The sequence below is a fragment of the Pagrus pagrus genome (genome assembly GCF_965226575.1).
Source record: "Pagrus pagrus genome assembly, chromosome: 17".
Taxonomy (NCBI): Eukaryota; Metazoa; Chordata; class Actinopteri; order Spariformes; family Sparidae; genus Pagrus; species Pagrus pagrus.
The window spans coordinates 16,213,707-16,239,980 of NC_140201.1; the positions used below are offsets into that span (position 1 = coordinate 16,213,707).

General features: G+C 42.2%; 2 protein-coding genes across 5 annotated transcripts; both read right to left on the reverse strand.

Moving 5' to 3' along the window:
* LOC311272353 (serine/threonine-protein phosphatase 6 regulatory ankyrin repeat subunit A-like) lies at window positions 1–20,397 on the reverse strand. Of its 2 annotated transcripts, none has more exons than XM_084378705.1 (29): window positions 20,195–20,397; window positions 11,878–11,961; window positions 11,014–11,092; window positions 9,027–9,097; window positions 8,206–8,406; window positions 8,041–8,128; window positions 7,749–7,891; window positions 7,479–7,586; window positions 7,283–7,387; window positions 6,715–6,793; window positions 6,072–6,186; window positions 5,774–5,856; window positions 5,629–5,692; window positions 5,233–5,301; window positions 4,936–5,076; window positions 4,730–4,841; window positions 4,499–4,525; window positions 4,084–4,158; window positions 3,762–3,963; window positions 3,508–3,595; window positions 3,230–3,347; window positions 2,897–3,119; window positions 2,713–2,800; window positions 2,541–2,624; window positions 2,309–2,457; window positions 2,147–2,229; window positions 1,649–1,731; window positions 1,446–1,537; window positions 1–1,350 (listed from the first exon to the last, which is right to left on the reverse strand). In XM_084378705.1, the coding sequence occupies exons 1-29, from the start codon at window positions 20,219–20,221 to the stop codon at window positions 1,052–1,054; spliced, it is 3,180 nt and encodes a 1,059-aa protein (XP_084234831.1). In that variant the 5' UTR covers window positions 20,222–20,397; the 3' UTR covers window positions 1–1,051. The 2 variants fall into 2 exon arrangements, with proteins under 2 accessions (XP_084234831.1, XP_084234830.1); XM_084378704.1 differs by lacking the exon at window positions 20,195–20,397 and adding an exon at window positions 13,960–14,633.
* Window positions 20,398–20,999: 602 nt separating this feature from the next.
* Window positions 21,000–26,236, reverse strand: LOC311272716 (uncharacterized protein). 3 transcript variants are annotated; one of them, XR_014624592.1, is made up of 8 exons: window positions 25,964–26,236; window positions 24,220–24,339; window positions 23,788–23,940; window positions 23,557–23,685; window positions 23,392–23,424; window positions 22,476–22,625; window positions 21,753–22,389; window positions 21,000–21,684 (listed from the first exon to the last, which is right to left on the reverse strand). XR_014624592.1 is itself a non-coding variant. In XM_084379298.1 (7 exons), the coding sequence occupies exons 1-7, from the start codon at window positions 26,181–26,183 to the stop codon at window positions 21,914–21,916; spliced, it is 1,281 nt and encodes a 426-aa protein (XP_084235424.1). In that variant the 5' UTR covers window positions 26,184–26,236; the 3' UTR covers window positions 21,000–21,913. The 3 variants fall into 3 exon arrangements, 2 of the variants coding, with proteins under 2 accessions (XP_084235424.1, XP_084235425.1); XM_084379298.1 differs by having other exon boundaries at window positions 21,000–22,389; XM_084379299.1 differs by having other exon boundaries at window positions 21,000–22,389; window positions 24,220–24,342; window positions 25,994–26,235.
* Window positions 26,237–26,274: the final 38 nt, after the last annotated feature.

Consider the following 26,274-nt stretch of genomic DNA (forward strand, 5'->3'; position numbering starts at 1 on the left):
TAAATCAAAAACAAATATCTTTATTCATTTATTACTTAATCTTTAAAAACATTGCACCAAGTAGCGTTCATCCTCTGCCTGAAAGTTTCTTGTTCCTAAAAAGGCATTATTTATTTATTTATTTTTCTCTCCTACACACACACACACACACGCACAAACACACCATCTCTTTTACACACACACATATACACAGTGTCAGCCACTTTCCCCCGTCTCCAGTACAGTACATAGACATTGAGTAATTACAGCTTCTCAAGTTTAAAGTTCCTCAGGTTGCTCATTCGGGTCCTCAGTCAACTCAGCCCTGGACCAAACATACAGTAAATGGTTCTTACATCCACCTGCTGTCAGAATCAGCTCCCAAGGATTCGGTTTCCACTCAGAATAAATTCATAGGATTCAATAAGGACTTCCTCTCCTAGGAATTGAAAAGTGGTTCGAGAACAAAGCATTACCAATGTGACAGCCGTCACTGTCTTCCATGATAGCTTGAAGAACTCTGAATAAAAACTGAAGAGTACAGTAGGGAAAACAGTTATCAATGTCCTGGTCCCATAAGATTGTCTCCCTATTTTTACTTTAGACAATCTTGCTAGAAAAAACAAAACAATCCTCTGAGCTTTCCTCCAGTAGATGCTCTTCTATTAATATTTGAAAGAAAAACTGCGAAAAAGCTTAAAACCACTCCAGAAAGGACCAGCAAAGAGTATAGGCTTAATTTAAAAAGAAAAACATCACTTTATATTTAAAAAGACACTGGCCATGTTACTGACCATACAGTGATACTGTCTGAGAGAAATGTAGTGTTTATTCACCTTATTCTGTTTTCTACTACATTATTTTCCACCCCATGAGTATGCACCTTAAGGAAACCAACATCTGGTTTGCAACAAGGTTTATTTTTAGATTTAAAGAGGCTTACCTAAAAATAATCTGCACACTGGCTGTATTTTCTCCCTCTTTGCTTGCCTTGTCAGTGGTCTATTAAGGCTCCTGAGTGGCTGGCTAGCCTGCCAGTATTGTGGGGCTCTGTCCAATAGCAGGAAAGTCCTCAGTATGTCTCTGAGTCTGAGTCATTCAGTTCATCGTCCCCAGAGACGGAGGACAGCGGGCGCTCTGGCCTGCAGTAGGAGGCGTGGTCAGGCCTCAGAGGAGGTGGAGTGTCAAAGGCCACGCCTTTGGAGATGTGGTTGTTGGTGGGATGGTGGTTGATGACTGTCTGAGTGAGAGAAAGCGCAGGGAGAGCTGCTATGGTGACCATGGGGGAGGTGGGCATCATAGAGTTGAGGATGAGCGCCAGGCAGTCGGCCACATCCCGGTTGGGAGCGCAGGACAGAGCTGGAGTGTAACCTGCGGATAAGAAAGGAGCAAGAGAGGTCACAATTCACTTTAGAGGTACATTTGAATAGTGAGGTACGTGCTACAGCAGTGAAATGAAAGCCGACCGTTCTCGTCAACAGCTAACACACTGGCTCCTTTCCCCAGCAGCTCCTGGACGACCACTGTCAATCCCTTTCTGGCTGCTACATGCAGAGGCCTGCAGGAGGGTGGAGGGAGATGTAGTATTAAAATAAATCCAGTGTGGATTTATTAGATTACCCCGCTGCACTGCAGAGTGTCTGCCTGCACCCCTGGGAACACTACATACGTCTGGAGAGCAGCATTGGTGCAGTTGATGAGGTTTCTGTCGCTGGTCTTCTCTAGAATCAACAAGGCACTCGTCTCGTGACCCTGAGAAGAACAAAGAGAGGAGCAGTGAAATATTAAAAGTATAATCATAGATGTATTGCACAAAATAATTAGTACAGTTGACCAATTATAACCACTGCTTTTGCTAACCACCTTAAAAGTAGGGGATGAGTAGATGCACGCATCCTTCTGTGCAGTGATACCAAAAGAAAATAGTTCCAACATGACACTGCTCACAACAAGGTCTGTGGATTATCTTGAGAAACCAGGTCATGATTTTTGGAGAGACATTGCTGTTGAGTTTTCAAAATGTTTTTTTTTTGTGTGTATATATTATATATACACAGTGAAAATGCAGACATCAAACATAAAACAATGTAAATGGATAATAGCTCTACATGCATTTCTAATTTGGGGTGAACTGTCCTTTTAATATCCTGTCTCTGTGATTTGTTACCTTGCTGCATGCCAGATGTAACGCTGTGTTCCTGTGTGCGTCCTGTAGTGTCAAGTCTGCTTTAGCACTGCTCACCAACACCTCTGTAACACACGAGATAATTACATGTCAGAAGGTCATCAAAGCCTTATAGTGTATCTGTGTGTCAGTGCATGTACTGACCCACAGTATTGGTCTGTCCGTTTAGAGCTGCCATCATCAGCGGTGTCCTGCGCAAGTGTGTGTCGACTACGTTGGCCTGGGCTCCGTGGCTCAGCAGAAGGGAGACGCACTCCACGTGGTCGGAAAAAGCTGCAGCGTGAAGGGGGGTCCTGCATCGACACAGACACATTTAATGATAGATTGTGCTCAGCTAGACAGCTCTCATATAAACATGATGTCATTTAGGTCTCACCTGCCCTTGGAGTCAGTGAAGTTGACAATGGTTGTGCCAAGAGAGTCAATTAACATCTCAGCCACTCCCTCGTTATCGTTCATACTGAAACACACAACACAAACCGTCATATACCCTCAGTTCAGTGTCTACATACAAATATTCATTGGTACAGATGGACAGATGATCTTACACAGCACAGTGCAGTGGACTGAAAGAGTTGCCCTTAATCTTCTTGAACACCTCCTGGTCCAACAACACCTCTACACACGCATCGTATCCTAGGGAAAAATAAGGAGGAACAGATGGAAATACTGCTTTGCTGTGGCTGCATAAAGACCAGACATGTCTGTCTGTGTCATAGTGGGTTCCAGTACCATTGTAGCAGGCCCAGTGCAGTGGTGTGTAGCCCTGGTTGTCAGTGAGGTGTGTCTGAGCATGTGAGGTGGTGGTGGCGGCCTGCAGCAGGGCGCCTAGGGCACCCATACGACCGCAGGCAGATGCTAGATGTAGAGGGGAGCGGCCCCGGATGTCTCTGACACACACACTGGCCCCCCGCTGGAGGAGGGCCTCCACACACTCCTCCTGCCCTGTCACCGCCTGCGTGAAAGATTATAAAGTGAAAAACATTAGAAATGATAAATAAATACATTATGATTAACAAACATAAATAAAGTTGTAGTGTTAGTAGATGTATATGAATGTCTCACCCCTCGGTGTAGTGCCGTCCTCCCCCAGCGGTCCTGATTCTCTACACTGGCTCCTTGACTGAGTAGAGAGTACACACACTCTGTGTGACCGTTCAGCACCGCCAACATCAGCGGAGTCCTGTAAACAGTTTAAAATAAGTGTTTGTCATATTTCCATTTATATTTCCAATGAATCTTGTTTAAGTAATCTTCTTAAACAAAAGAGTAGCATAATAATCTTAATGAAAGCCTCCAGCCGCAGCCATTTTGTCTATGCAAACATACACACACACACTTACTGTCCATTGATGTCTTGTGCATCTACATTAATGTGTTGGTCGTTGTTGCTCATGAGCAGGCGCAGGCACTCTGGGTGGCCATTCGTAGCTGTGGCAGACAAACGCACACACATGCTAGGACAGGACTTATTTTTCTGTAGCAAATACATTTTTCCCATTTTAAAAAGGCAGAAAATTAATAAATCTCGTTCATGTGATGTGAAGGTGTGACATACATTTTTTGTGTCTGTTTGTGCAACTGCGTGCATGTATACCTGCGGCATGTATGGCTGTCTTTTTGTGTGTGTAGTCCCGGGTCATGGGGGAGGAACCATGGTGCAGCAGCAGGGAGACACACTCCTGATGACCCCTGGAGCAGGCCAGGCTGAGGGGGGTCCTGCCCTCTGGGCTGCAAACGTCCACGTCCAGCAGGGACGACAGGAGAACCTCTAGAGCTCCACAGTGTCCGTGGTAAGCCTAAATCAATGGAAAACACACACCAACAGACACACTTCTTTTATGTCTTATGGTAATAGACGTGGCAGAGACCGTGAGATCCAAATACACACGCACACACTGACAAATCCTTGAACTCACCGCGAGGTGGAGTGGACTGACGGGGGCCTGGCTCTCCGAGTCACTCAGCGCGTCCGTTCCTGACGTCTCCATTAACTGAAATAAACAGATATTTCATTTCAATTGCAGGTTTGTACACATAGCCATCCACCTCCTCACACTTGTTGCACAGACAAGGTCACACAGCTCAATGAGCTCCACATTTATTAAAGACAGTAAGAAGCCGTTTTATTTATTTTGCAAAATGCATGCAACATTGACTTGCACTTTATCATCTAACCAAAAACAAGACAGGTGAGGTTTCTCTGTAGCTTCATCAACCCACCAGATGACCTAACCGACATGTTCCCCATCTGCCCAGCAGAGGGAGCTACCTGCAAAGAATCAATGTAAAGGCTCATTGTGTAACAGTGGAAGATGGAAATTTCTTTCTTACCACATCAAGAGGCGTCTCACTTGCCATCTGAAAACAACACAGACAAAGCCTGTTTATAATACCATGACAAGTGAACCTGTGTACTGTAACTTCCCTACAAATCTTGCTTTCAAGCTAAAACATTTTAGCATATGGAAGAGATCAGATTTAATTTGCATGATTTTTTGGATTTTCTGACTCCCTCTGTAAGACATGCAACATATTTTCGCTCTGTGTGGAAGCTGTACACACCAGTTCCAGGCAGAGTGTGCGTCCGTAGGCTGAAGCATAGTGCACTGCACTGTAACCTTGTTTGTCTCTCACTGCTGGATCGGCATCGTTCCTCAACAGGTACTCCACACACCTGACAAAGACAAAAGGCAAAAAGCCGTTGTCTGACACTGAAGATTCTTTGATGCTCTATAAACTGTATCAATTAAACACTAAGCAGAACTTACTTCCCATCAGTATCCGCTGCAGCAGCGTAGTGCAGGGGGCTGCAGCCTCTCTGGTCCAGCTCATTGATGCTTGCCCCAGAGCCCACCAAAGCAAACACACACTGGTAGTTACAGTTGGCTGATGCATAGTGAAGTGGAGTCCTGTGATGGTCAGAGAGTCAAAATCAGCTATTATTTATCCCAGTGACAACTTCATACTGTCCTTCTACTCCCAAAGTTTTGCAGGAGTCTAGCTCTTCATGCCAATTTTTTTTATATCCCTAGCATTCTTATGATTTAAATTGATACTTAGCTCACCTGCCAAAGTTGTCTTTCCTGTTAAAGTCTGCTCCGATGTTTAACAGCAGGTTTAGACACTCCAGGTTCCTGGTTGGACAGACAGCTTAACAATGACATCTTTGTTGACAAGTACAAGGTTGTGTGTGTGTGTGTGTGTGTGTGTGTGTGTGTGTGTGTGTGTGTGTGTGTATATATATACACACATACACACACACACACACACACACACACACACTATATATATATTTCAGTGCACATGAGCTTTCTGTTTGTGATAAAAAAAAACAGTTACTAATTACATTAGATTGAAAATGGACTTAATAGACAGAAAAATAAAACGATAGGGTGAGTAAATAAAAGCATTAGAGGCTGAGAAATGAAACAATAAGGCATTTAGCAGGAACGATGACTCACCCTCCAGCTGCAGCAGCATGTAGACAGGTCCTTCCAAAGTCATCAGGGGTGTCTATGTCAAACCCTGCGCAAATATGCAATCAGCACCCATTAGGATGTCAACTAGGTGATTCGAGTGGCAAGAATGGAGTCAGCATGTATGTACCTGAGGACAGCAACTTCCTGCAGCAATCTGAGAAGCCGCTTAGAGCTGCCAGGTGTAGGGGGAACATCCCGTGAATTCCTCTCCTGAAAAGACCGGACGCAGAGTAGGCAAGTCATCACAGGACATGGAGGGAAAGGTGTGACAGATAACAGAAAGAAAAACAAAAAAAGATTGATAGAATGTTTTCTTGAGTTTAAACATCTCCAGTCATCAGATTATTTGTGCTTCTCATAACAAAAGCACAGAATATATTCAGTGAGAAGATAAGACAGGTGGTTAAATGTCAATTGTTACTAACTTGGCGGTGTTGGCTCCGTGTTTGATGAGTGCTGTGATGATGAGTTCGTGGCCACAACGGGCAGCGATGTGAAGGGCAGTGTTTCTGCTCTTGTCCTCACAATCAATCTCAGCTCCTACTCACACATAAATCAAGTATTTCCATTAGAGCTGCAATGTAGTTGATGAGACAATCCAAAATAATAACTGCTAACCATTTTGGTAGTCGATTAATCATTTTAGTCATTTTTACAAGCGAACATGTCAAACATATTCTGGTTGCAGCTTCTTAAATGTGAGGATTGGCTACTTTTCTTTGTCATTTATGATGGTAAATAAAGAGTCTTTCGGTTTTGGACTGTTGCTCGGACAATAGAAGCAATATGAAGTCAACACTTTGGGCTCTAAGAAATTGTGATGACCATTTATTACATTTTTTTTAACATTCTACAGACTATTCGGTTCATTGGTTATTCCTAATCATCAAAAAACTTGGCAGATCAATTGATAATGAAAATAATTGTTAGTTGCAGCCCTGATTTGAAAATATACAGATAATTTTGCATATTGTGCCATATTTAAACCACATTTACATTCACTACCAGAACATGCAAACTCATTCGAATTCAGACAGAAGGCAGACGGCACACTGTGCAGTCTCTTACCATTTTGAATGAGGGCCTGCGAGCAGGAGAACCTTCCATGAGTAGCTGCCATGTGGAGGGGAGTCTTACTGTCCTTACTCTGGACAGATGGAGGGAGAGACAGTGGAGGAAAATGATTTTGATTTTCTGTAGAGTATTAGTCTATATATCAGTGTTGCAGTTTATGTTAAAGAGCCAGTGTTGGAATGTGACTCTACCGTGAGTCTAATGCTGCAGTGTTATAAATCTCAGAATGAGCAGAAGCTATCTTAGACCCCCTTGTGGACCACATACACACCCACACACATATTCCCCAAGCAGCTTGCAGCCTCAGGGAGCCATCCCCTCCCCCTTCATCTTCCATATGGCCTGGCATCTTGACGCTGTGGGGACCTAATATCAGTTTCCATCACTGCTACCAAAGTGTTAACAACACTGTCGTGTCAACTTCATACTTGATGCCGGGCAGCACACACAATTCATGAGCTGAGGACACTTATGACAGGTGATGTACACTCACTTCAGTTCTATCAATATAATACTGTTGTCAGCTAAATTTGTGTTTCAGTGTATCTGCTAATATACACACCCGCATGTTGATGTGAGCTCCATGGGCTAACAGCAGCTCCTGGCACAGCGCCCCCTGGCGTGAGGAGGAGGCAAAGTGCAGAGCAGAAAAACCCCTCTCGTTCACCTGAAGCAAGGTACAAAATAACACAATTAAACACATGTAATTGCCAAGAACACGCTATCTCGGATAAAGAGACGCACGCACACACACACACCTGGTTGACATTTGCCCCTGCCTCGATGAGCTCACTGACCACCACGTCCTGTCCGTTGTAGCAGGCCAAGTGGAGAGGAGTGTTGCCATAGGCATTCACCTCATTGACCTATGCAAGGAGGGAAGACATCGATGTTTATGCATGGCATGTTGTCAGCCCTTTTTGCATTTTATTGACTTGGGAATATTTTACATAGATTGAGGTAGGTCAAAGGGTCATGGCACATTAAATACACTGCTAGCACATGGATATGTGTGTGTCTGTACTGACGTGGACCCCGAGGCTTAGCAGGTAGTGCACTGTGCTGCTCATGCCACTGGAGGCGGCTGCATGGAGTGGGGTGTAGGCTTTTTTGTCCTTACAGTCAACCTCTGCTCCACTGGCCACCAGTAACTTCACCACCTCTAGGTGACCTGAAACAGATGAGGGAGAGGAGGAAATGAGTCCAAATCAACAAATTTAGCCATTACAGAAAGCAGTGTGTATGACTAGGGAGAGACAGAGGCTTCACCTAGTCTGATAAAAAAGTGTGTTTGCATTAGAGCAGGATATTATAACTCACCCATGTAGGCTCCCCAGTGGATGGCTCTCCTGTCCTTCTTGTCAAATGCATTAATGTTGGCTCCTCTGGACAGCAGCAACTTCACCATCTATCACACAAAAGCAAATTAGTTAAATGTAGACATGTCTACGAGTGTCTCTATGTGCGTGCCTGAAAGAGACCAACCTCAACATGTCCACTGAAGGCAGCATGGTGCAGGGCTGTGCGTCCCGCCCGGTCAGACACGTTGACATTGCTGAGCAGTGGGACCAAAGCCTCGGCGCAGCGTACCGCCTTGTTGCTAGCCGCAACGTGGAGCGGCGTCTGCCAGTTCTTGTCCCTGGCGTTGACATCTGCGCTGTGCTTCAGCAGCACTGCCACTGCATCCTAGATGGAGAATGAGAATGGGTCAGAGTGTGCAGACAGAGGGTCTATTTACTAATAAGCCTCAGTGTTCTAACAAAGTATGCAAGAGTGTGTGCAGGTGGCTGTGAGTGGGTGGTTATAAAAGTCTTCGCTATTCTTAGGGGGCTTCCATGCCGACAATAGCACCAAGAGCGAGAAAAAACATGAGGGGCTGTGTTAGTGTGGGCATGTTGCCCAGGCCCAAGCAGAATAGGTAGAGATTTTGAGGGTTTATCCAACACCAACACACTGCACAGTGGTTTTATAATTTTACCCCTTTAAGGCCAGATTGTACAAATCTGTAAACATTATCCCAGCAGCAACGATTCTTTTGACCTCTACAAGATATTTTATCTGGTTTGTGTGTTGCTGCACCAACTCTGAAATGAAAGAAGTTTGTTGCAGCACTATTTTCAGTGGGAAAGTCCCCTTAATAGGACTGAATTTGTCTATCAAACAGGGGTATAAAAAAATATGTGATCGTCTAATTAGTGAGAGTTAGTGCATTTTGTTGCTTACTACAAAGAAGAGCACAGTCCCGTTATCACTGAGGGGCTGACCACAGAACACATTGGCAGCAGTGTGTTTGTGTAATGTGTTACCTCACTACAAGAGGCGACAGCTCGATGAAGAGGAGTCAACCACTTGTTGTCTTTGGCATTAACTCTGGCTCCTAGGATGAGAGAGAAGGAGAGAGAAAGATGGCAGAGATATGTCAACAATGGAAACCTGTAAAAAATTCTCATCATTGAAAGATACATTTAATGTCTTTTACCCAAGAAAAAGAAGAGGAAAGAGTAAAAAAAAGACAAACCGAGTGTTTAAAAGGCTTTTTTACGTGACTTATGAGAAGAGGGTGTTGTGAGCCAATAGTGCCTGGAAGATATAAAACTCCCATGATCCTCTTTGGCACAGCTTGGGGGTTAAAATAGCCCTAAAGCTGCACCTGTTGCTTGCTCTTCACGTTATTGAGAAACAGTGATCACACACACACGCTTGTGTTACGACAGGGTTGGCCCCACCTCCTGACGTGCTCAGCTCTTAGTTCACAGAAAGTCAAGCTGCCATCGACCCTGTCTGATGATTGATAAATCATCAGTGACCAAGAGAGTGTGACAGTCACTGAGCAGCATGGAAACTAATGTGATGATGGGAACTTAGAAGATGTTATTGATACCAATGCCATTATTGTTTCTGCTTACTGGTCCGATTCTTTATTGATTCCTAATCAATTTTCTGTGTGGGGAAAAAAAGTAGGCCTACAAAGGTTTTCAGCGCATATGTGTTAATCTGAATAGTCTTTGTTTTCTTTTAGCTTCTTTAGTCAAATAAAAAGAATGCTATCCCTGTCTGCATGGCATGATGTGGTGCTCGACTTGGAAGCAGTGGCACTCAAGTGTAGAGTGTCAAATAAATGCCATTCCTGGAATTTAAGGACATGTTGCATAGAAAGATGTTACACTATATTTCTGGTGTTTATACCGTTACTCGAAAGGATCATTTTACAGACATTACAACTAGCTCTGTCATCATCTTTCTTTCTTGAAATGATGCCATACTTTGGACCGTTTCTTCCTCTCTGCCATGACTCTCTTTCTACTTGTCACAATTTTAATTCTGAACCGAAAATTGATTGATCAGAGATAGCATTCAATTTCAATTATCAAAATCAATAGCAGGATCAGCGATTCTCCCACCATTTTGCCAATCTGCATGTGTAACAATGTATGTGTCGGCACGTGTCCTGGTGGTATATGCAGGTGAGGGAGCTCATGATTGAGCTGTAATGTGAAACATGATTACATTTGAAATATTTTTTTTAAATTTGACCATATGTAGTGTAGTACATATTAGACTTGATATTTTACTATTTATTTTGAAAGAATATGAAAATTAGATGACAGGCATAAAGGCATAAAGCCAATGGTCTGTTGATCTTAGATTGTTACAGTCTAACAATGGCATGGTCATCGGGGCTGAGAAAAAAAAAATGTTGAAATCGGAATTTGCATCAAATCGTGACCTTAGAATCGAAAATCAAATCGAAATGTTAATCGTGACAAGCCTACTGTTTTGCTATGTGCAACTGTCAGAAAAAAAAAACGCCATCAACAAAAAGAAATTGATATGTTTGGAGGGATACGATTCTGATGAATTGGACAACTTGGAACTGGTTCTCAACTCCAACCTGTTCTTGACATGTGAGAATGAAAGAGATGAGGAACTGGAAGTAAATTTTAAGAATTTACAGTAGGAACGCATTGTGGGATTGAAAGAGGATGGGTTAAGCTTTCAGGAAACAAAGAAAGTGTAAATGAACCTGATCTTTGTTTACTGGAAAAAAACAAGTTAGTTTCCTCTGTATAATAACACAAATCTTAAGTTTCTTTAAACAAATCAACACATTTAGGAGAGTTCATACTGTGCGGACGCACAAATGAAAAACAGGACCAGATGGCTGCTAACAGCCAATGTGGTCGGATGAGTAAGCTTTTCAGGAGAACTAATACTGTTGATATTTGTGTGAAAATGAAACTGAATGGATGGCTGAATAGATTGATAGATTAAAGGCTGGGCTGTGGTGTTTACCTGAGAGGATGAGCAGTTCGATGATCTCAGCGTCTCCCAGGTAGGCAGCAGCGTGCAGTGGCGTCCGCTTCTCATTGTCCTGATGCAAAAATACAGAAAAATGTAAGCATGTACATTATTTCTGTTTTTCATACAAACATAGGCCTTCAGACACATGGTCACACAAATCATGATAGAGTGACATACTCCAAACAGAATCTATAGACCTTACACAGCTACAGACCACAAGAAACATGACACTAGAGCCACAAGCAGAATACATGTCTATCATGTATTCACTTGCATTCTTCACCTCCCTCCATCACTTTACACACACCCTGCTGCTGCACCCCCATCTCTCTCTCTTTCAGTGCAGGAGCCAGCAATCAACAGAGTGGGGCTATAAACAAATGTCATGTGACTGCAATAGGCCTGGGCCAGTGTTGCTGACTTCAGCGTGATGACCCCAGCATTATGGGCCCACGGAAAGACAGAGGCACAGAGAGAAAAACAAAGAGTGTGATGACAAAATGTGGTGTTAACTGAGGAAATAGGCTATATAAGGAGAGCGAAAGCGATGCGAGGGGGGGAAAAAGGAGAGATATCAGGTGAAGGTTATGTCCTTTTACCACAGGAGAGGGTACTGTTATGAACAGTTCACATTTCCTGCCCTGGTTGACAACTATATAAGATTGGGAAGCTGCCAGAAGGCACTCTCAGTCAGTTACGCGATCGATAGGAACCCAGATCAATCATAGCCTGCTGGCTAACTGCTGCTCCCCTTGGTGTTTTCTTATATGGCACGGTGTGTGTGTGAATCTACCGTGTCAGGGTACGATCAGAACACGAACATATACAGTATATTGGGAGAAGAGTGTGACTTACCTGAATGTTGACATCCTCTTTCTTGAATATGAGGGAGCGAACTTCATCTGGGTCCACATTGAAGATGGCTCTTAATAGAGACGGCTACAGAGACCAAAAAAAAAAAAAAAAAAGAGATGAGGAAATGCTGATGTACACTTTTACATACTCGATTTGCAAGGCAGTAATTTTCTATGCTGACAACTGTGTTATCACGGAGAGTTATGAGAGCTACAAATGGGAGAGTCTCACACACAGACACTATGATCCTGAGCTGGGGGAGAGCCATGCCTGTGTATCACCAATTTGTTTACAACAGAAGCAGCTGCATCAGACATCACATGAAAATACGCATGAATGCACACACCATACCGTAAATGTGTGACTCGGTGAGGCGATAAAGCGGTGCTGTCATGCCACGTGGTGCAGGGCCAGCTGATAAGAATGTAAATAGTGTGGAAAAGATAAGAGGATATGAGGAAGAATGACTAGGTAAGCCATGCATGCTAAAGTATTTCCACTATTTATTTGGACAATTTAAACTGGTGACACAAGGTATTCTTAAGAAGAGATGACAAATTTCCCCAGAAGAAGGAGGCTGCAAAGGAATGAGATACAAAAACAAACTGAGCACACCTCTATAATACTGTCTATCAGTTTGGTTTCATTTACTGTGTGCATGAATGTAAGCAGCCTGATACTGAGTGGGATCTGTAACAGTGAGTCCATTCAAATCAAAGGTTAAGGGAAGTAACACTATATTAAGCTCACAATTAAGTTCTTTATACTGGATTCAAAATAAAAGTCACGTGATGTTTTCATAGTTATTTGTGGTTATCTATCTATTCATCCATCTATCCATCCATCTCTCCAATAGTACCTTAAACCTTGATGCTAAAATCTAAATGAAACTCGTGCATTTATAACAGAACATCTTTGGCCTGCATTTGAATTTTTTTCCCTACATCATTTTACAGAGCACAAGAGCTTTTCATTTTTACATTAAATCCTGCAAACCATTTATTTTATACATTAAGTTCAATAGCTGATATTTGGTATTACAATATTTATTGCTTGACAACAAACAGCAGATCCATGACTTGCTAGTGATGATGATTATAAATCACTTTTTGTCACACAGATCAGAGTGACGAAGTAATTTTACATTACACAACGCTACTCCATTTATTCCATTACCTGATAATTCTAGCAAACTGTTTTCTTGTTTTAATATGTCTGGATAAGTAATTAGTATAAGGATTTTAAGCAGATTGAATAGATATTAAATGTAAATTGTGCTTTTCTTTGTGCGGCAACATTATTGAAAAGGCATTGACAAAATAGACAAACGAACACTGACATGTTGATGATGAATTAGCTGGTTTGAAGGTACTCAAAGTCCAGTGAAACACTAAGAGTGCCTGATAACATTTTGCCTCATGCACACCTCACCGTTTACCCCCAGCAAGGGCAAGCAAGTTGTTCCATTCAGTACTACACAAGTGCTATGATGTGCATCTGCTCCGTACTCTCCGTTTTCCCCATCCCTCTCTCATTCCATCCCAACTAAAAATAAGTCAGGTTGTCAGGCATGTAGGCGTCTGTCCCGTGCCTATTACACTGATGACCACGGCAACTATGTCAGAGATCTGAGAAGGTAGACGCAGACTACGAGCACAAACCCCGTCATCAGAGCTGGCTTTCCCCCCATCTCCTTGTTCACTTCAAAGAGCAGCTTACACAGGATGAAAAGTCGTACTGCCATGTTTCAATGGTGGGCTTGCCCTTTATACAGCCAACAAAGGCCCAGGCTTTGCCAATAATCTATACAAACCAGCAGCCATCTCATATGGCAGGGCTATATTGGTGATTATATCGGTGCCATATTTAGCGCTGGATGGCGTCTGTTGGCAGTGCATTGTATTGTCATGCAATGGGACATGTAACTATGCACTTCAACACAAAACTTCAGGCCAGGTATGAGTGAACCACTCTGTTTAAAGCCCCAGTAGATGCTGTCATTCACACAAAACAACGCTGCTGATTCAGATTAAGCTAGCTTGATTCAATGAATGACGAACCAAACAGAAGGACCCGTCTCACCTTGTCCTCCTGAGCAGCAGCCCTTCGAGAGGCATGATGGGATCTGCGGTCTGGAGATGATTTGGGCCGAGGAGGTGGGGGCGAAGAAGAGGGCTCATCCTCCTCCACCTCCTCAAGCACCACGATACACACACGGCTAGCCCGCTCCGACCGCATCAGGAACACTCACACACACCAACACAATCACACACACACTCTCTCACATGCACACATAAATACACTGTGTTCCCTCTTACATACGGGCACAATTAAGGAACACAAAGGTCAGCAATAAATCCAATACATCGAGTGGTTTCCTCGCAAACAAACACTGCACGTCTTCATGTCAGATCCAACGTGAAATCCAGTCTGTCCTCTATCTGTCAGTGTTGCTTTGCAGCATGTCTCCTCTCCTCCTCTCTCCTCTCACTAACCCACACTCACACTCTCTGTGTGCAGCAGTAGCGGAGACAGCAGGGAATTCCTCTGCGTAATGGTGGCGGTAAGCGGCATGCGGCAGAATGAGCTTGGGCTGCCTAGCAGCACACAGGAAGCTACATATCCTCACTGCTGTGCTGCAGCCAGGAACACGCACACATACACACACACACACACACGTCAGATGCAAACACACACAGAGACCCTGTGATTAGCGTGGACCGGGGGCCGTAGCAGCCAGTGTATGAGTGGGCATGCGTCGCTCGTTTCAGGCAGACTGCTGAAGCCAGCTCTTTCAAGAGGAGAGACAGTGAGGGAGAGGAGGGGGAGGAGAAGACAGGGGGAGAGGGAGAGAGGGAGAGAGAAAGTGAAAAGAAAGGGGAGGGGAGTAGGGATGAAAGGGAAGCAAGAGAGAGCAAATAATTGTAGGCAGGTACCTACTGTGGAGCACTAGAAAACACAAAGAAACCTGCGCATGAATGGAGCAATGGATAAAGATGGGGCGAGGGACAGCAATGGGTGCAAACTGGTTACAGAAGTTAACTGAGAAAAAAAGTGACTCAAAAAAAAGAATGTAAAGAAACTGAGATAAAGAGAATGATACATAGAAGCAGAAAAAAGTTAAATCAATGGCAAAGAAAAAAGAGAAACACTGGATTGAAGGACAGATGGTGCCGTATTTCAATGCCTTTTTGTTATAGTTTTCAGGTAACTTGCTGTATAGTGCAGACCAACGAGTGCCCCATGAGTTCACTTATGTTTAATAACAAAAGCGAAAGTGGCATGGTGATGCTACAGTAGAGAATGATGGCGCAGCACTATTGATTCTTTACTGAAAGCCCAGCACCCAGTGCCATGTTGTTTGTTGAGAGCTTCAACACTGTCCTGAATGTTTACTTCTGTCTGCATTGTGATTTTATTAACCGCATTTTCCGGTTCTCAATGTAATCCGTTCAACAAAGCTCTGATATTTGGTACTGAACATTAATAGTAATAGTGTGAAGGTCTCCTCATGTTCTATTATATGGCCAAGCTTGGGAAAAAAAAGCTGTAATGGTAAAAACAAAACCGTACGCACTGCACTACAGTGTCGTACTAAACAGGACTTCAGTAGCCTCCACCGTCATAAAGTTGGTGCTAAAATAGACGTTGCCATTCCTTCTAAATGTGAGAGAATAAAAGAAAATGAATACCAGACTAGTGTGTGTGTGTACGTGTGTGTGAGTTCCAGTATCCCTTTTGGTGTATCGGTGGCATAGCTTCAAAAGTCCCCATCTCCTCATTATAAAACTGGAACAAACTGGCTTTGCCAGAGAATGTGAGGGTAGCTAACAAGACCAGTCTGTGCGTGCATGTCTGTGTGTGTGTGTGTGTGTGTGTGTGTGTGTCTCGGTCTCCTTCATATTCAACGCAGATCCTAAATAGAGCAATCTTGCCAAGCCACACAACCCCATTAACTCCAAGGGAGGGACGTAGGGAGGGAGGGCGAGTGAGGAGAGATTCAGTTGGATGGAGCCTCTCTGCAGGCCTAAATTTTGAGTATAATGGACTTAACATTTATAAACTTAATATGAAACACAGCTTAACAAGCTTTCTGCTCCTGCGGCAAATGAGTTGACGTTACAGATTTGCTTCAAAGCCACAAATAAAGAATGATGTTTGGGAAGCAAAGTATATAAACAAACAACCGATGTTGTGTCTATCCCAATTGCTAGAACTGGGATCCTCTCAGGAGTGTAGCCCAGAGATGTTTACAGAGCAGATTTGTTGCCATTTCCCAAACAGAAATTAGTCTTTCTGTGAACTATGTGTATTCACAAGTTTTAAGATGTAATCAGGACTCAAAAGCATAGACAAACATGTGGAATAGGCAGGTAAACACAAAGTACGGAGTGATCAAAATGAAATTCAGATGAGAATTCCTAAATACAAGCAACAACAACTGAAAAAAACCTTTGTGATGTGTCGGACACATTGCCACACATTCACAAGGCAGGCAGAGCTCAAAGGCCTGCTGCATTTCTGCTGAGCTGGTGCTCCTACAGCAATGGGACAAACGCAGAAGGTTAACCTGATCTCACTGTAACACCATGAGGATGCAGGCCCGAATAAAATCCCAACACACCCTACAAGCTTTACCATGAGAGACTCAACGTGCCAGTGGGACATGTGTAAGTGAAAGTATGTAGCGTGCACTGACCTCTGCTCTGACCCTGCGACAGGATGCACTTTGTGTAATGTAATCCCAGTCCAGACACACAAAGGCCGACACATGTGGGTCCAAGTGTTGGGACACTCGCACAGACAGCAGTAGAGCCTGACTGATATATTCGTCAGTGGATATTGGCCTGTCGCAGATATATCAGTATCAGCATACATGATGTCCGATATGTGGCGATTTTTTGTTTTATATGTTATAATTATTAAATTCCCAGTGAAGTTAACAGTTTCAGTGTTCCAAGTTCTCTTTGGACGATGAAGGTTTTTGGTAAACTGTAAAATACTTTGCCTCCATTACATTTGTAAGTATTTGAAAACCACTATTGAGGGATCATTGCAAAAAAATGTGTGTTTATGTCTATATTCTGTATATGAGAATATCAGGCGATATATCAATATCAAAATTTTTTACTGCCCAGTATCGGGAACAGCCCTAAAAGTCCAGTATTCATCATGCTCTAGAAAGCATCAATGAAGATGCTAACAATTACAGATTTCAAAGCTTTTCAAGATCAAGAGAGGATGTCCTGACATTACATGTATGGTAGGCACACTCTGAATGCCACAACATGCTAGCCATTAAATGCTCAGAGTGGCAAACTGAGGAAGAGTCATTCACATTAGATCTGAACTGATATAAGTAAAGTTTAATGCACCAAAATACACCCTGATGTGAAAGTGACATTGATATTCATACCAAATTGTGACAAACAAGCTTCAGGCCCTACTTTTCATTCATTTTAGTCATATCCAAATGATGTACTTATTTTGCTGTGTATTGAAGTTTATATCCTAATGGTGGCCTGGGACATCGACTCAGAATCAGAATCAGAAAGAGTTTTATTGCCAAGTAGGTTTTCACATACAAGGAATTTGTTTTGGTCTCGAAGGTGCGTGTGCCATACATTTAACAATAAACAAAAAACAATAAATAGACAACAAATAGAGACTCAAGTCTACTAGCTGGGCTAGAGTCATGATGCCTCATTAAATAGATTAATTAAACAAGATGTTACATGGTGCTTAGAGGCTCCTTAACTACCAGCCATTTACAGTATGTTGCTGATTAAGCATCATGGACACGTTTAAGAAGCCATGGGCAACTAAACATAGATAAAAAACAATACACTCTCTTGTATGTGTGACCAACCATCTCTCTCTTCATCGCCAGGTTAGGACACTCTGAATGCACTAAAGCTGATGGATGCCCTCTAGAGGACAAACAGAAACCACTGCCAAAAGTGACACTCAGTCCTGTCCCCAGTCCTGTCCCCAGTCCTGCCCTCAGTGGGACTATTTTTGTCCACTTGTCCAGTTGTCTGTCAGCCAGCACTACAGAGAACAATGGAGAATAGAGAGGGGGATCTAATCACACACACAAACTTCCGTTTGTTGCATTTGTGCCGGCTGCCCGGAAGACTGGTCAGACCAGGACAGGCCGCAGAGCTGCACAATCATTGCCCTACTTTGACTGAAGTTCAGATTTTTACCAAAATCCAGTTACAAAACTCTCAATCATAATGACAAATTAAGCCAATACTGAACCAATATTTAATAGGATTTTTTAAGTACTTATCTGCCATAATTACTTCAATTAACATTTTTTACTCTTATTACATTTAGGAGATAAATACTAGTCTGTAAATTCGAATAAGTAGTTTTAAATTAGAGATTGACTGATGTTTTTTTATACCGATTACAAGTAACCAAGGAGACCTATAACTGATATTTGGAATGGATAAACATCTGCAGGAGTAATTAAAACCTTTGTGTCAAACTTTAGAATCAGCAGAAAGTAATGAAATACAATTTACTCAGGCTCCGTACTAAAATAGGCTAAGAGAACACAAATATCATATTTAAAGCTGTATCCACTATCCAATAAATATTTGGTCACTGACTGCCTGGCCTGACTGTTGTTAGACATTACAATGCAGCAGGTGGTGTTGGTCCAGCTGTGGTCATGAATTAGAGGCTTCCCACAAACTGAATCAGTTATTAACATTGCTGGGAACTGACGGCAGCGACTGTACGTTGAATTCAGGGTGCAAGAGCAAGGTTTTTTGTCCACTGGCCAAATGGCTAGTGTATGTTCAAGCTTTCCAGCCACTTAAAAAGATTACCGGTGTTTTTTGTAGAGCCTGACTGATACTTGAGTTGTGCATCTATTTCGAGCATCTATTGGGATAATTACTTGTAAATTATGCCAAGAAAAAGATGCTTGGGATACTGTGTAATCATTCATTTCCCAGTGAAGTTTACTGTTTCAGTGTACAGGTGTTATATAAAGTTAATTGATACACTGTCAAATATCCTGCCTCTATTACATATCCTTGTCACAAGTTGTCGATAGCCACACCGATGTGTGTATATCAGACGATAAATTGATATTGGAGGTTTTTATTTGCTAATAACGACATCAGCACCAAAACTCGAGCATTGGCGGGGCTCTACAGAAAACACTATTAATTCATTAAGTGGCTGGTAAGATTTGAACATTCACTAGCTGTTTGGCCAGTGGACAATAAAGTCCCTGATTTTAACATACAAACCCTTGTCAATGTGATTGGCTACACTTGACAATGGGCCAATTTTTTTTTTGCCAATAGCAAAGATGTATAGCCTGAATCCACTATTTACTTACTAAGCTACTGGTGCATGTGTCCACTACAATTCCCTGTGTATGGCTGCCATTAGTTCCCAGCAGTGTTCGTAACACTCGATTTAAGCGTGTGGAAAGTGTCCAACTCATGGCCACAGCTGGAGACTTTAGAGCCAGCACCACCTGCTATTTTAGTCTGACAGCCCTTCTTATCTCCAGCAACAGGTGACTGCCCACAGCTGCCCCGGAGCAGGGAGCTGAAATGGACAGCTGACAAAATAAACCCCCTGGGCACAATATCGGCTTGCAGTCAGTCAGTTAGCTTAATTCGGAAACATGCAATCCAATTCGAGACAATACGTATTACTAACTTTACTATAATACTCTTTCAATGGCCGGTTGCATAATGCTTGTTGTCTTGCATCAGTTCAAGCTGCTAACATTAGCAGAGAGTTAGCCACCCTGTTAATCTCGTAGCTATCCAGCTGTGTTCACCAGTCCATCACCACCACAACAAGAAGCAACACGCAGCAACAATCAAAAACACCCAAGAAAACTGACAGACAGCCGTGTAAGCATTCATTTGACATGAAACGGAGCGTTTAAACTAAGCTAAGTTGAGTTAACGTAAAGCAACAGGTGACATTACGTTAGCTCTCCCGTTAACTTGTTTTCAGTTAACTGGTCACCGTTAGCTAGTTAGCTACCATGTCGGTTGACTTAACGGAGAACGATAGCGAGCACAAGCGACATTAACTTAGGCATTACACCTTTATTTTTAAGACTTAACGCTCCAGACAGGCATAAGTAGACATGAATTTGACCACTTAGCTGTTTAGATGTTAGTAAAGTTAAGCTATCAATGTAAAGGACAGTCGATGTGTAACGCTGTTGACTGAGAAAGCAAACTGGTGGCACCAAGCAAAGCGTTAACTTTACGTTAACCTAAATGTTAGCTAGCTAGCGTTAGCATCAGATAGACAGCGTCGACGTTACCTGGTCTTGTATCTTCAACACAGCCATATCATTCCCCGTGTAATAACTTTAAATTAAAAAAAAGCAGCCAGTAACTCGCCCGGGAGTTACTGTAAATTAACCGGGAGTGGGGGTGGAGGGGGGTGGGGGACAGACTCTCCGGAGCGGAGTCAAACGGTGCCGCTTCCCCCCTTCTTCCTTCCTGCCATGGACAAAGTCACCGCATCATGGGACAGAAATGACAAACCGGGAAAGTTTGGGGAGCAGTCAACGAGATACTGCGAGGAGCATGACACCAGAAAACACTCATACACACACTGACTGGCTGGAGAGACAGTCTATTCATTTTCACTGACATTTAAACACTTTAAGTGTAATGCTCCATTTAAAATCAGTCTCACTTTACTGTCTTAATCATAATTGTATTACCCAAAACACACCGTGCAACTGTAGACAGAAACATGTTCAAACTCTGAATCATATCAACAATAATTCTTCAGTTTTTCTAATATCTGTAAGGTTTCTAGTGATTATTTATTGTTTTATTTGTATAGAATTGCAATTAAAATGAGGCAGGCCTACATTCCCATTGTGATAGATGTTTTTTGCTTTTAGTTTCATAATGACGGGTTTGTCATGCATATTATTACAGTTTCAAATGCTGAGTTGGGGTTTTTTAGTAATTAGCCATCACCCTAGTAAAACCGAGTCTTTTGTTCAGTTTTGGTAAATAATTGATTAATCATCCCCTGAATGAGTGTTAACCAGTACCTAAAAGTCTCTCATTTCCAAACTGATGATTAATGGAAAAAATATACACAGGAAGAATTATGAACAACTGTTTTATTGAGATGTACAAAAATTGCATATGGATACAATATTATACAGCGAACAGAAAACAATAACTGGATCACAAAAGGCCTTACTGACTATCACATATATACAAGGAGGCATTTCAGAGCTGTGAATCCTTACAGAACAAACATGGACTGAAACTATTGATACCTTCAAGTTTGGCATTATTTCAAGCAGAACCTGGGTGTAGCTTCAGAAACAGGAAGGACAGGAAGTATGAAAACAGTCTCGTCAATATCCAAATCCACAACATGTAACTGCATGTAATAAGCTTATCCCCAGAGGATACAATGGCATTCTCTAATCCAAATCTGATACACTGGGTATAAAACATAAGTGGGAGGAGGTGGTAAATTTTGATATTTCAGGTGAGGGCTAGTGAGGAAAATGCTGAGTGCAATGGAGCTCAACTGGTTAGGACAGATTCTGTAGGGAAAAAGTTTTTATTACACCTTTGCCAAAAAACTACATCTGGGTGACCATGGAAACAGTGTGGGATAAATGATGCCAAACTCATTTTCGTTCATTATAAAAGAAAACCTCTGGCAGAGTCACACTTTGAAATGGATATCGAACACGCTGGAATTTTTGTTTGTCTTGAGACTACACCATATTCCATAAAACCACTTGATACTATGAACCGTGATAAATGAGAGCTTTAAAAGAAAAAAACAACATTTAACAAACTGCCGAGCATTAGAACTGGCTTATTCCTCCCATAAACACAACTGAACTAGTATCTCCCACTTAATAGATTTTACTGCAGTGGACCAGATGCTGATGCTGGTAACCACAGCAGTTTTTTCACGCCTTTTCTACATACTGTATGTAGCAATTCGACCTTCTGTGGATTTTTAGCCGATGACATGACATGAAATTTAGACCCTATGGTCTGTGAAATCTTACATGCCGTTTCAGACGAAATTTATTAGAAAATTGTTTGCCACATATACCACATTTGTTTCCCTTTGTGTGGCCTTGAAGATGCTGGATTAACTGCAGTTTGGACTCTAAACGTTTTCCACAAATTCCACAAATAGGGTTTTTATCCACTGCGTGTGTTTGCGCGTGTGTCCTCAGTGTGTACATGTAATGGAAAGTCTTTCCACAGGCTTTACAACAATTAGGATTTGTGGGACTCTGATCGACAGGTAACTCTGTTGATTTCTTTACATTTGAATCCTTTTTCCTCTTTGAACTGGGTGCCTTTAAATGTGAAGGTGCGCGGCTCTTCTTCCACTCCTCAGTCTTTTCTTCAGAGGTGTGCTGATCATTGTTGACTGCGCTAGGAACTTGAACATAACTGCCCACAGAGGCAGTGTTGATTGCAGAGTATTGGCCGTGATCTACCTCCACTTGCACTGTGGATAAAGGAGAAGCTTAAAAATTTAAAAAGTTTTCACATGCAGCAAAAGTGACTTAAGCATGCTATGCTCTTATACCAGACCTTGTCGCCACATTTCCAGTTTCTGTTCATCTTTGATTTGAACCAGCACTGGGGACTGTTGGTCCAGACTGTCAAGGTTCTGCTGACACCAGGGTTCAGAACTCAAGGGAGCCCCCTCCTCAAAGACAGCGACAGGGGTCTGATTGCTCTCTAAAGGAAGGGCAGAGCAATGTGTTTTATTTTTAGGCGATGTGACGAATGCCTGTTCATTTGGAGTCAATGTGCCCAACTATCTACTTGTAAACCTCAGCCACGTGTGGCTGTACCACCTTTACTGCAGTAACCAAAAGTAAAAACAAAAGAAAGCAATTACTAATGTCAATATACAAAGAGCCTTAATTTGTAGTCAACACTATTCTTATAGACACAAAATATTGTGTTTATTTCCCCTTCAGACCAGAAGTGTGGACTTTTCTTCTGTGCATGCATCTCTACCCCAGCCTTACAAACGGTGGGCACAGCTGGTACAAACACACAGGACTGACCGTAAACAGGAAAAAAGCCATGTGTCACAAACTGGGTTGCTAATGCTCCTAAAACCTGAATAGTATTGACATATCCCATGTATTTTAATTGGAGAATAGTATATTCAGAATAAAGCCAAAATACAAATTCAGAATATTGTCACAGTTGGATTAAAAGTGGATTATTTGTGTGCATGTACATGTTGCCATTGTATATGCAAAGGCACGTATATCAGAATAATGTATTACTGCTGCATTATTGTGTAGTAGAGGATGAATGCATAGTTATGCAAGCGATGCATTTGGGTTATTTTTGTACTTACTCAGCAAAATATTTACAATTACTTCTAAATAGTGTTCACAGCATCATTCTAAAACTGACTAAAACTAGTAATTCATGATGTGGATCAACTGAGAGTGATCAGACATGCTGCATGCATAGACATACTAACCTTCATCTTGGCTTTGCTGCAGTAATACGTAACCTGTGAAGTAAACAGACACAGTAGTATATCATCATATCAATAATTACTTTCAGTCAGTAAAGCAGAACTGAAACAATTAAAGGAATTAAAAATAACAGCAAAGCCATGAGAATGCAAAGAAATTTTACTTACGATGTTGTTTAGATAGGTGCATCTCAAAGTTACATTTCCGATATAAGATCTTTCTGCAACAAGGGCAGTGCCAGTGACTTCTGCCCTTCTGGATCTTGTCTTTGCACATACATGGTATGACAAATTGCTCTGGAAAGAGAAACGATGGCAGCCTCCTTTAATGTCTGGATGCTTCCTTGAACATTGTTTGAACAAAGTATCATATTCCATTTGAATTTTTATCAACCTCACCTGTGCCATCCACAACAAAATGAACAGCAGACAGATAATGCTTTTTCGTCAAATGTTTCTCAGAGGCTTGAACACTCCTGATGCAGTAGGGACAGTTGTCACTGCCTGCGAACTTCATGAAGTCTGTGCGTGAAGTGAAGACACACTGCAGGTCTGGAAAAGAAATGAAGATCGGATTCAGTTACTTTACTTTACAAAACACTACGTTTTGTTTTACTTTTGGGAAGGAGGAAAGACAACTGATAGTTAGATGCTTGAAGTCCACAGTAATTAAATACAATAACTGTCTGACCATGTTACTGTTTGAGACTCTTTCCTGGCAGAACTTATATTATTTGTCTTTACAAATTCATAACATTATGTTGAGCTTCACGGAATTCAATGAATTGATTTTACTGAAGAGGAGAATTTGTTGTTTGACATATATCTTACCACCGGAAGTATGGCGGGGAGGTTCTCTGGGCCTACGAGGAGGAGGAGGAGGAGGAGGAGGAGGAGGAGTTGAATCTGATGCACGGGGGCTGGCAGCAGGGATATTTTTGATGGCTTGAGCTGCTGCAGAGAAAAGTAAAACAGGTTGGAATTAATGACGGAGTATCAATGTATTGAGAGAAATGTAAAATTAGCTAGTAAATAGATGCTTATATTAAAACTTGCGATTTTCTTGTGGTATTGGCAGAGTAAGCATGACATGTATTCATGGTCATGGCATGTCAATTTTCTGTATTAACTGCTGCTGCTGGCAGCTGCACCTCTGAGACACATTGTCCTGGCATTTTGGTCTATAACCCAGTATGCCATGCTGACAGCTGCAAGAGTGAGCATTTGCTTACAAGCATAGCTTCACACAGTGCATCTGTAGTCCTTTCTGTGATGTAGTCAAACAAGTTAAAAGTCAAACAAAATAACTATGCTAATGGAAGTGGCAGCGGGGGGAATGACAATGATTTGCTGAGGCATTGATCAAAACATGCATTGTTTGCAGCTGGGCCTTCTTAAAAGTGGGAAATGCATTAGCTATACAACACCAGGCTAACAAATGATGAGCTCATTTTGCACACATTTTAAAATGGTAACCAGGAGTTGCCAAGATGAGAGATTAATTGGCATTTTAGCCTAGAGCCTTATGCCGTTCCTCAGAGAGGTGTGTCGCTGTTGTGCCGCTGATATTCCACCGACACATGACGGTGTGTGCCGCTAGAGACTGTGATGCTTCTGAGAGACTGCTGGATATGCAAATATAATGCCACTGGGCTGGTTTTACGACAAGTGCTGCCGTAAATGTATACATTGTTGTAGTCTTTTTTTGACAATGCTAACTTAACACATTGCCGTAAATAAAGGAACGTAGGCTATGTGTTTCTTTTGGATATTATGTTGGTGGGATGTAGGCATATAGACAGTAATTACACGTGGGATTCTTGCGATATGACAGCAAAGTAATATGTCTAAATTTGGGCCTATAAACTACAGTCAGCCAGTCTGACTAATCGATAGCAGAAACTTTGAGCCAACCAACTAAACAATACGCCGCAATAAGCCGCTGAGCAGCAATCGACATACCTTTGGCCACTTTTCGATCTCGGTGCTACTGCACCATCGGCCACTTCTCGATCTCGGAGTCACTGACTTTTTCTGCACTTTAGCACATCCACTCGGTCGATTAAACTAAAATTGAATTACTTTAGTACTATAAGAATAACATTATAGCTAACTACGCTGCGTGTGTGACTGTTTTTCTTCCTTAATATCGCATCTCTCAGCACTTTGGTTTAACGCTGATTAAAACCAAACTAAAAACAAAAAGTAGGTTAAGACAATTCTTCAGAGTGTCTTCAGTGTTGTCAGGAAATATGCAACCTTTAGCGTAATGTTATGAAGCAGCTATACAACAATCTCCACCAATGTTTAAAGCTAACCACGTTAGCTAGCAACACTTAAAAAGACCCAAAGTGAATGGCATGTTGTTTGAACATCGTGAATATAGCTAGCGGTTAGCTTAGCTGCAGTGAGGGAACACAAACAACAATTTCTTTCCAACATGACACGCTCCACTCCAGTGTGTGTATATATACATTTATATTTCCTCCTCAGATATATTCATGTTACACATAATTAAAAGAGGTGATATTATTTAGCAATGCTGTTGCTAGCGGGTTGAAAGATGAACACACACCCAGAATGTGTGTTGTTCGGCTGCACAAACCTTCCGTCTCTGGTAACTTGGCTTTGACGATAATGTCCAACAAACAGCGATGGCGGTCATTTTCTTCCTTCAACCGGGAGGCCTGCACCTCGTAATCCGATAGTGTTTTTTCAATTGCAACTAAAATTTCTGAAGTAAAAGCGTTTAGCCGCTCGGAGACAAAAACTTTGAGTTCGTCGATTTGACCCATCTTCCCTCCAGTCGCGCACTCCACCACCGCCCGGAACGATACACGCGGGAACAGACGGAAGGTAGCTAGTCGGAATGAAAAGGACATTTCC